At 43.3% G+C, this 11,294-nt stretch overlaps 1 protein-coding gene across 1 annotated transcript; it reads right to left on the reverse strand.

The window, feature by feature from the left end:
* Positions 1–596: 596 nt before the first annotated feature.
* On the reverse strand, positions 597–7,203 carry LOC121066511 (myosin regulatory light chain 2, smooth muscle minor isoform-like). Its single transcript, XM_040550125.1, has 4 exons — positions 6,915–7,203; positions 2,497–2,694; positions 2,094–2,255; positions 597–1,089 (listed from the first exon to the last, which is right to left on the reverse strand). Exons 1-4 carry the CDS (start codon positions 7,069–7,071, stop codon positions 917–919), a joined length of 690 nt encoding a protein of 229 aa, XP_040406059.1. The 5' UTR covers positions 7,072–7,203; the 3' UTR covers positions 597–916.
* Between the last annotated feature and the right edge of the window lie 4,091 nt (positions 7,204–11,294).

The following is an 11,294-nucleotide window of genomic DNA, read 5'->3' on the forward strand; positions in this document are numbered from 1 at the left end:
TTTTTTGCTGTCATTCTCCCATGCAAATGCCATTAAGCTGCAGAACAAAATTTATGGAGGTTTTCTGGACAAGTATTGCTACTAATCACCGCCAGCACCGACACTTTTACCCCATAGATGCCTTTGCATGAGCTTCCTTCAACAGAAGGAAAAAATATGCCTAATTCCCACTTATAGCCAGTAGAAAAAAGCAGGAATGCAAACTTGGGAACAGAAACGTTGACATAAAAATATTGCTGAAAAACTATCAACAGAAAAAGAAAATAAAAACTAAGCAAGATATCTGCCTCTAGGCAAGAATCATAAATGCTCCCTGCTGGCAATTAGGCAATTCTAAGTCTTCCCTGAAGATTTCTTGGGCTAACTACTTATGCCAGTCATATTCCACTTGGAAAAACTGATATAACAGATTTATACAGTTTCATTTTTAAAGACACCAGCATGTACTGCTAGGAGCATTTCATAACTATGCAACAGAGAACAATACATTATGAGTTTGAGCTTGATTTGCAACTGCAAATAAAATACAATTAAGACCCGCCTTTGTAAATGCATAATAGAAATTCCCCTCTCCACAAAAGAATGAGATATTTTAATCTATATAGCAAACTTTATTTCAAAATGGCATTTGTTACAAAAAGTGTAAAAATCCAGCTAAACCAGAAACATTGAGATTATTTTCATGGACTTTAAAGTCCACTGATCTTTGTCCCCATATGCTTTTCCTCAATATGTTCCCCACTTCCAGTCTGATTACACAGGTGCAGATGTGCCTAAATGGCCTGGAATAGATAAATACATAAAGAAAGGCAAAAGCTGTAAAGCTAAATGCATGCAACAACTTCTACCCTCAAAAACCCTCAAAAATAAACGTAAGTGTGAAGTAGAAATAATCTGCAGGCATCCAGGGATTTGCTCAGTCATCCTTGTCTTTTGCTCCGTGTTTAAGGATGCGTGTGAACTCAATGTAGTTGAAATTCCCCTTCTTGTCGATCGGTGCCTCTCTGTAGAGCTCATCTACCTCCTCGTCTGTGAACCTGTCTCCCATTGTCGTCAGCAGTTCTCGCAGGTAGTCCTCTTGAATAAACCCTACAGTGCGTTGTAAGGGGACAAGAAAAAACCTTTTACATTTATCTGCTAACTGCTGGATAATAATTTTGCTTTAATTCTTTGTTTTAATAAAAAAGAGCTAATTTTTTTTTGGCACATGAAAAAGCCTATTACCATAATATACAAATAATTACAAGCAATCAATCGAGTCAAGCTTCTTAGTTAATTTGCATGGTCTCGCTATTTCAAGTAAAGGTCACTGTATGACCTGCCTGTGTAAGAAGTTGGTCAGTGCCCACATGCTATCTTCCTTCATAATAGGACTGAACTCCCAGTAGCACCGAGAGCCTTTTAACAACTGTGTATTTTATACAAAAGGGATTCATTTGTCTTGAACATTCCTAATGAAAAAAAAATCACTTAAAATGGAACTTTACTATCAATGCTCAACATCTGCATGAAGCACTGGAAAGTCTGAAATATTTTAAAGACTTGAAGTTCATCTTAAATCATTGGCAAAACTCACATTTACCAGACTGGTTGGAAAGAAAACATTTTTACCATTGTTTTATTAAACAGCCTTAAATAACCTGTAATTCCTTTCTTCTGTCAGCAATCTAATTACCAGCTTTTTCTTGTGCAAGTTTTCTTACCTTTTAAGTGCAGCTGAACAAGTTGCTAACAAAAGAGTTCTTCATAAAAGCACACCAGCTTTGTAAACAAGGAGGATTCCCCTTATATAAATTGCCCCTATGCTGAATTTAAAGTTAGGAAAAAAAAAAATAACGGCATGGCTCCCAGTCAATATCTTGTTCTCTTCTCCTGCCGTGAAAAACAAATGAAGAGCTAGAAGTTTGGGATTAAGTTTTTCATTGTTTAAAAGAAGCTATTTTCAGCTGCTGAGGAAATACAGTGTAATTTCTGGCTTGCAGAAATCAGAATTTTCAGAGTTCAAATTCATCACAACTTCCATGAATAGAAGTATTTATGGTTACAAAAATAAGTAAGAGCAATACACATACACTGTTATTTTACCCACATACCTGTTGCTTCCTCGTCAAAGCAAGCAAAAGCATTCCTAATTACATCTTCTGGATCAGTGCCATTTAACTTCTCACCAAACATTGTGAGGAACATTGTGAAATTTATGGGTCCTGGGGCCTCGTTCATCATGGCATCCAGGTATTCATCCGTGGGATTCTTTCCTACAGTGATCATAAACATACCTTAAAAAAAACTTCAGTAAAATATCAGACACATGAAAAATGACACTTTGTAAATTAAGTTTGTTAATATAATTTCACCGCATTTATTAACAGTTGAGAGTCATGGTAACAGATCCTAGAGCCCAGTGCAATGAGTTAGCAAATGTTTTGTTATTTATCTGTCGAGCTAGTAAGTCTCCCATGTATAAGTGGCAAAATTCACCCCCTGCACCAACATTACCAAGGGAGGCAAGCATGTCATGCAGGTCCTCCTTGTCAATGAAGCCATCCCTGTTCTGATCAATCATGTTGAAGGCCTCCTTGAATTCCTGTATCTGCGACTGATCAAACATCGCAAATACATTGGAAGTGGCGCGCTGAGGGCGCTTCTTGGTCGTCTTCGTCTTTGCCCTTTTGCTAGACATGTTGGCTGTTGGCTCTACGAAAACAGAAACATACCCAAAATTTAGACTTACTAAACCAGATCACAAGTACTTAGTGGGAGAGATGGATAAAAGAATATCAAATTCCACGTTATAGTCAAACACAACATACAGAGTTACTTTACTGTCTCATGCTGTTTTCTTTTATCCAGACTTAGCAGGCTACTACGCGTAATCTCCTCCATGATTCAGAGAGATAGTGCTGAAGGTCAACGGCATGCTACATTATAAAAACAAAACAAATCACAGTTCCTGAACTGAAGCTCACCCAGTGCTTGTATTTCTGATTCAGAACCCCAACTGCCTCTTCCACACATTAAGACAATAATCTGTTTAGCAGATCAGGAGGCACTGGCGTGTAGAAGGATATGGTCTGCCAAGCTGTATAGTATTTAGCTGTTAAATGAACTTTAGCTTACTGCTTGATAACATTTGGGAGGCAAAAAATACATATTTTAGACTCTGAATAACAATGCTGAAGTAGCTGCGGTTCAGTGAGCTGACCCTAACGGAAACCTCGGGTTTTTGTGAAGGTTTTTGAACAGTGCTGGGTTGGGGTGCTGGGAGACGAGAGATCAGCCAAACAAGTCCTACTGGAGTTCTTTCCAAGTCAACTAGGGGATTGCGTGTTGGAAAGTGGAAACCGACTCTTGGGCCAAAAGCACTACATTGCTATTCTCTTACACAGCTGAACTATTAACAGAATACATATGCAAATGCCAGCACGCACTTTTTTTGTAAATGAATTAAAGTCATAGAAGTGCGTTCTTAAAAGTTGTTAACTTAAAAGAAATAATCTTCAGATTGTAGAACTACTATTGTCAAAGACTCTTTACACAGCACATGTATATGAATTTCATTGTTTCCCTTGAGCTGTCAAACAGAAGCTACCAAGTGGTAGTTCACGTGGTAACATTAATATAATCTGGGTATAAGTGAGACTTTCAAGTTAGTGGCTTCTGTTGAGCTGGGAAGACAGATTTAGCATTTGACTATTGCCGATGGTACAAATATGAAAATCTGATGCACTGACATGCAAACGCAAAGACCTCAGCATATGGTAGGACTTGTTTACCACTGTTTCTAGAAGTCCCGTACACATCTAGGCCTTCGTTTTATTTAATGTAAATCATCCATGCTGCTATAATCCTTTAGCACGCCCAAACCAAGCGTTACCCAAAACAAATTACTTCTATCCTTGGTTTTGGGTTTTACCTTAAGCACTTGCAATAAACATCCTGAAAGAGGAGGACTTTAAGCTTCACTTATTGTCACAAGAAAGCCAACATTCTGAAATTGAGAGTTATTAACCAAGAATTGATTTTCTTACTTCCTTTTTTTCAATTATCTCATCAAAAATGCAACGCTAATTAGAGTCACAGGCATAATGGCTTCTCAACAGTTTGCTTGCAAGTTACTGTATTTTCTGTAAGGCTCCTGAAAATCGAGACTGAAGTCACCAACTTGGATTCATCCTTAAAGAAAGTAAAATAAGCAGAGTTGCTCCCGTAGACGACCAACCTAATGCACATGCAAAAAGCAGTTACCTTTCTTCTTTTGTTTTTAATTAAAGGAAAGGCATTTTACCTTGCTTTGTGTCAGATACATGGCACGCCGTACCAAGCATCTGGATCATGAAAGGATATTCCATAGTTGCGTCCTTCTCCTCACGTCTACAAGCAGCGTTACTGATCTCCTCTGCCAATTCCACGCTTTTATATCTCATGTTCATATACAACGTTCTTCTGACGTATAAAACGAACCATTGGGTCCTGAACTAAAAATAGCCTCCGAAATGCAACTGAGCATCATTCGGCAACGCTGAAGTTCTCGTCATTACATTCACTGACCACCAGCTATCTGAAACCTCTGGCCTCCAACAACACTTCAGCAAACAAACCTGAACTCCTGACATCCAGAAAGCCATGAAGGCAGCCGACAAAATGGGAGTTGGCTTTCAGGCTGCAGTCTGGAGTTGCGCGTGACTTCAGTCTTTTCCTACCTCAGTAGAAACCTGTTCAACTCTGAGCTGCTGATTAAAAGCTCCGCTGCTCAAAATAGGGCCAAATAATACCCGCTAATAATTGTTCACTGAAATAGCTCATAGACTGAAGGATACTGGCTATTCAAAGGAAACCAAAAAAAGTTTCCTTTGGATGCAGCATAGGACAGCGATCCCACAAGGCCCGGGTGCTGCTACCTCCAGTTCCCTCACACACAGTTCAAACCTAACCGAGAAGGTAACAGAAGCAGACTGCTGCTGACTGCAGTTATGCATGGTGGGAAGAGAACCATTTGTTTTTAACTCTGTTCAAGAGATTGCCACATCAGAGTATCACACTACAAGAGACAAAAAATGCAAACGGAACAGTAGCAATGCTTGCATGGCTGCTTTCTAAAGTTTCTCTAAACCAGCTTTGGGAAGCAGCCATACAGAGCGCAGAAGGCACGACTCCTGCGCTCAGACCTCTGGAGCGTGAGCAGGGATAGAGAGGAGCATTTCACAAGACTGCCCTTCAGCACAAGCTCGGTGCAGCTATGCCCGAGGTAGAGCGGCACTCTGGAAAACTCCATTAGAATGAGGGTGATAAATTGGAACATGCTCAGAAAAAAAAAAACAAGGACACCAATCCATCCAGCCTAAGAGACCAATTTGTGATGGATAAAAGTTCCAAGCGTTTATACATAAGTTATCCTGGTGCATACAGCAGTGAGCAAGAACTAGCTTCACTTGAAGCAAGTACAGGACTCACTAATTTTGGAGAGAAAAGGATTTCATCCAAGATATCCACCAGATAATTTATTTTAAAAAACCATGCTACTGGAATTGAAACACATGAAGTTCAGGCTGAACATAGAAGAATACCAGTAGATAAGCAAATGGAAACACTTCACATTGGATAGCACAAGTCCTGACAGAGAGGCTCGGTTTCCACCTAACACTATGATGCACAGAATGGCCAGGGCCTTATTTCGGAAATGGTTCAGGAACTTCTCCTGTAAGACTGACGGTACGCCTCAAGTCCCACAACACCTCCCCACAGAATCCCAGGCTGGATCTAACGCTGCCACCGTTACACTGACACGTAACAGCCACCTCCCCACACACACAGAATTGTCTAGGTTGGAAGAGACCTCCAAGATCACCTAGTCCAACCTCTGACGTAACACTAACAAGTCCTCTGCTAAATCATATCCCTAAGCTCAACATCTAAACGTCTTTTCAAAACCTCCAGGGATGGTGATTCAACCACTTCCCTGGGCAGCCCATTCCAATGCCTAACAACCCTTTCAGTAAAGAAGTTCTTCCTAATATCCAACCTAAAGCTCCCCTGGAGCAACTTTAGCCCATTCCCCCTCGTCCTGTCACCAGGCACGTGGGAGAATAGACCAACCCCCACCTCGCTACAGCCTCCTTTAAGGTACCTGTAGAGAGCGATAAGGTTGCCCCTGAGCCTCCTCTCATCCAGGCTGAACAACCCCAGTTCCCTCAGCCGCTCCTCGTAAGACTTGTTCTCCAGACCCCTCACCAGCTTCGTTGCCCTTCTCTGGACTCGCTCGAGCGCCTCCATGTCCTTCTTGTAGCGAGGGGCCCAAAACTGAACACAGTACTCGAGGTGCGGCCTCACCAGAGCTGAGTACAGGGGGACAATCACTTCCCTAGACCTGCTGGCCATGCTGCTTCTTATGCAAGCCAGGATGCTCTTGGCCTTCTTGGCCACCTGAGCACACTGCTGGCTCATATTCAGCCGACTATCAACCAATACTCCCAGGTCCTTCTCTGCCAGGCAGCTTTCCAACCACTCATCTCCCATCCTGTAGCTCTGCTTGGGGTTGTTGCGCCCCAGGTGCAGGACCCGGCACTTGGCCTTGTTGAACTTCATACAGTTGGCCTCAGCCCATCTGTCCAGCCTATCCAGATCCTCCTGCAGAGCCTTCCTTCCCTCGAGCAGATCGACACACACATGCCTAACTTGGCGTCGTCTGCAAACTCACTGAGGGTGCACTCGATCCCCTCATCCAGATCATCGATAAAGATATTAAAGAGGACCGGCCCCAGCACTGAGCCCTGTGGGACTCCACTAGTGACCGGCCTCCAACTGGATTTGACTCCATTCACCACGACTCTTTGGGCCCGGCTACCCAGCCAGTTTCTAACCCAACGAAGCGTACCGCCGGGCCCCCGGCCCTGCCCTCCCCGCCCCCCCACACTGACCGGGCGTCGGCGGAGCTCCGGCGGCGACACGGACACGGACACGGACACGGACACGGAGAGGGATCAACGGCACCAACGGCGGCAGCACCAGCACTTCCGGGCAGCGCGCGGCCGCCGCCCAACCAGCGCACGGGAAGGGAAGCGTGGGCGAGACCATCCCCGCGGAGAGCCCGGGGGAGGAAGGCCACGAGGCTCATCGCTTCTGACGGGACGCGCCGCGGCCCGAGCCCAGCTGACAGAACGCTGGCGGTAACCGAGCTCTCACTCTTCCTCTCGGCGTCCCCCTGCCCTTGTCAGAGGTCCTGTGAGCGCCACGCGCCCTTTCTCAGCCCTCTCCCCCCCCGCTGGGCTCGGCTTTGGTGCAGCCCGGTGCGCACCCCGCATTCCAGGCAGCGCCTGCCCTTGTAAGGCAACGGCGGGAGTTTCCTGCGCGAGGGGCGGGGAGCGGCGCGTCAGCCCTCCAGGCCACGCCCCCCGCCGCGCCCAACGGTTAGGGCGGGCCCGGCCCCGGGCGTTGCCTCCGTGAGGAAGATGGCGGCCGGAGCCGCAGCTAGTGCTTAAGCGCATAAATACGGCCCCAGGAAGCTTAGGGGCACTTCAGTTTACCTCAGATGTAAACAGTGAAACACACGTTTTATGTTTTTAATTAATCTCCCTGAGCCAGCCACGCCTGCCCCCCCAGTCCTTCCCGTGGTATCCCATATAACCCCCGAGCACCAGCACCTCCTTCCTTTCCATCCTCCATTATGTCACAGCTGCCACAAAATTATCCTTCCTGACTATCAGTACCTCATTTCCAAGCGACTTTTTTTATTAATTAGGGTTGAAATTGTCTCAAAAGCATCATAAAGCTCAACTGTTGCCATTTCCTGACAGAAAAAAATCAATATTCTCTTGAATGTTCAGGGTGGTGGGGTGTTGTAGTACAGCTGGTAACTGACCCTACACGTAACAGGAATATCCTACCAGGAATATATGTACATATCTATATTTTTGTGGTACTGCCCCAACTTCCCTGGAAGTGCTCTGTTGTAACAACCAGAAGAGCTGATGTGTCTGGAAGATTGCTTTTAACACTTGTTGATTGTCTTATCTATATAATAGTCTCAACTACATTTTTTAATCTTCATTTTTTATGTTTCTAGAGTCGGATACTTCTCCTGCTGGCATCAGCAGGAAAATTAACATATAATTTAGTAATGGGAACCTTTGCCTATGTTAGAGACTGCATTTTTATCCAACAATGAAATAAATAATATTTCATAACCACTATTTATATTTTTTCATTCAAAAATTGATACTATGTTAACTCAATGACCTATATTCATTTTTGTGACTTTTTCTAAAGTAATGTTTTAGCTAACCTATCTAAATAACGAATAATGAAAAATATAAGAAGAAATGAACAATCAAAGGCTACAGTATGTATAATGAATATGTAGGAAAGCCTATCAGAATAAGTCTTCATACCTGTTTCTATGTCTAAAGTGCCTGGATATGAGTAGTACTTACACTGTGTAGTACTCATATTAAATATTAACATAATGAGCAATATGTGATAGACGAGCCACAGAGGACTTCAGCCTGTAGTTGAAATCACCAGGGCCAAGCTTATGTCATTGCCCATTGACCTTTCAGAAGACTTTTTTTCTGAATCCTTTTCTTAATGGGGAAATGTGTGTAATCTTCTATTTTGGAAAGTAGGGTGGAATTTAGAGATTCACTAGATCCCAGGCATCTATAAGAAATACAGATGACAGTACTATTGACTCATGAAGAGCAATACTGTTTCCACAAACACTAATTAACCAATTATAAACAAATACATGATTTGTTTGTAACATTTTTCTCATTAGCTCTCATTAAACTTCTTCTGAATGTATAAAAGCATCACAGGTTTCACTTTACAGATGATGAAACTGAAGCACAGGTGGGCTAGACAACCAGTGATGCATAAAGGCTAAATAGGCAGCCAGGAATGTAAAATGTCTCTCAATAAGTTTAGGAGTCTACCTTCAGTGGGATTTAGAAGCTTGCACATTTCCAAAAGTCCTATGAGCTTCCGGACTTTGGACACTTCGATAACTTTAAAATCTACCTAAAAGTGACATACCTACTACTTTGTCAGAGGCCAGATGTCCATAAAGGAGAGTTTTCTAGGCTGCTTATAAACTTAGTCCTGAATATACACTACACTTATTCCTTACAACTATCACTTATAGTTAGGAATATATATAGGAATATAGGAATAATACTTATTCCTTACAACTATTCCTTCTGGGTTAGTGTCACCTCTGTGTAAGGGAATAGTCTCACTGCAGTAAGTACACTATTAATGGAGCAGCTGGGTGGGTGCCTCTCTTGGGTAGTGGGCAGTGCTTGGGAGCTTCTTTGGTGGCTTTTTGGGGGAAAGGGTCTGGCTTCCTAGACTTGCTTGTTCACTGATATCATCGTGTTTTGCATCTGCCTTGTCTTTTCATGCTCCACTGTTACAAGGATCTCCGCCGCTGCTTTATACACACTCTGGGAACTTCTCACACTGAATTACGCCTTGCTTTCCGTATAAATTGGTATATTCTGTGTACAGGCAATACGGTTCCCCTCCATGGAAATGATCATACTGCATACCAGGCTGACAATAACAGCCTAAAATTAATTCCATAAATTTATCAAGATGAATTTGCAGCCAGCAAAATCCTGGCCGTGTGGAAGAAAAGGGCCAGAATGTCACATCGCTGTATCTGTGTGTCAAGGATGCATTTTACTGGGAGAAACATACTTTAATGAAGCTCATGCTTCATAAAAGTAAAAATAATTCAGAGGGACTCAGGGTATTCCAAGAAACAAAAGCTGAGCACCCTCCTGAAGCAGATGATTTACCTGCTCTAAGCAATTAAAACTTACCAATTCATCTAATGCTTTTCAAATGCATTCCTCTTTGTTTGTCTAGAAACAAAACAATTGCCAAATTAGTCAATTCAAAAAATAGCATAATACTTTCGCAACATAGGTCAGGGGAATACATTCTTTTGCAGTATTCAGTTACGTAAACAATAGTATTGTTAAACTACTGCTACACACAAGGAAAATAAATCAAGGAAGCTGGACTATTGTTCCGTTCTGGAAGTCACCAATACTGACAGTCGGGAAAGAAGGCATATGCTCCGACCTGTTACAAATTTCAGCCATCGATGTGCATCTTGCAGACTGTAATAAATAATGAGGAGAGGTCTCAGGCACTGCTGTTTGCTTTGTGCCAGCTGAATTGCTTTATCCTTGTCTGCTTATTTCTTGCACAACTCAATTAGATGTCCTGCTCTTGTCCTGCTGGGACATCCCAGCTACTGTTCCACAGCTGAAATGAAGAAACATTTTGAAAATGCGAGATGACGTCAATGTACTTGAGAACAAACCAAACAAAAAGCGCTGCTGAACCCGAGCCACCGTTCTTATACAACATGAGGCCATGAACAATAGCACAGAAAAGAAAGAGAAACGGCCAAAGTGTCTGACATGTTAAAAAAGAGCATTTATGTGGGCTGTCCATACTGAACAGCTGTGTCTATGTAGTGAGTTAGTCCTCTGATATTGCTGAACAGAAATAACTACAAAATAGTGGTTAATAATACAGTGATGCTTGTTATGGTACGCTGCATGACATCAGCTCTTATATTTATCTTTCTTGTTCTCTCCAGAGACTTCTGTCTGCATTTAGTATTTTCCAGCCATGATCAATACTACAGGAACATTTTTAGTTCGACTAACTCTGTAGTGTTTGTTTCTTTTTAATCTTTCAAATGCAACTCTTTCTCCCTTTGTCTTTTTCATTACATTCAATGAGATTTGCCCTCCTGGCTGGGGACAAAACCCGGTTTTGGTGTTGAACCTAAGGAGTCAAGCCGCGTACCGGGAACTGCAGGTAACTGGAAGTAAAAGGAATACCTATCTATCTATCCTCTAGGCCCGTTCTGCTCTGTGACAACTTGGTGTGTACCAAACACGGCGCGCACCAAATACCAGGGCTCAGAGGACCGCTCCTGGCCGTTTGCATTCTCGCCATCGTGCAAGAACCCCCCTGAGGAGCTCAGCGCTTGCCTGCTTTCAAGCTGTAGGCTCACCGCGACTGATAATTCAGACCCTGAGATGTGGCTCAGGCTCAGTATCAGGCACGTTTGTGTCGTGCAAGTCTAAAAGCATCATCCCGGCTCAGCCGATGGGTAGCAGCAGGTCCTCCCAGCCGGGCTCTTGCCCTCCTTGCGCACCCCTTGCGGCCGATACCGGCTGCAGCCAGCAAGGGAGCCCGTCATTTGGTTAGAAAGCCCGGAGACAGGCTGGGCGTGCTGTGTGACACACGGGAAGGGGTATTAGACAAATTAAATG

The sequence above is a fragment of the Cygnus olor genome, chromosome 2, assembly GCF_009769625.2.
Source record: "Cygnus olor isolate bCygOlo1 chromosome 2, bCygOlo1.pri.v2, whole genome shotgun sequence".
NCBI classification, from domain to species: domain Eukaryota; kingdom Metazoa; phylum Chordata; class Aves; order Anseriformes; family Anatidae; genus Cygnus; species Cygnus olor.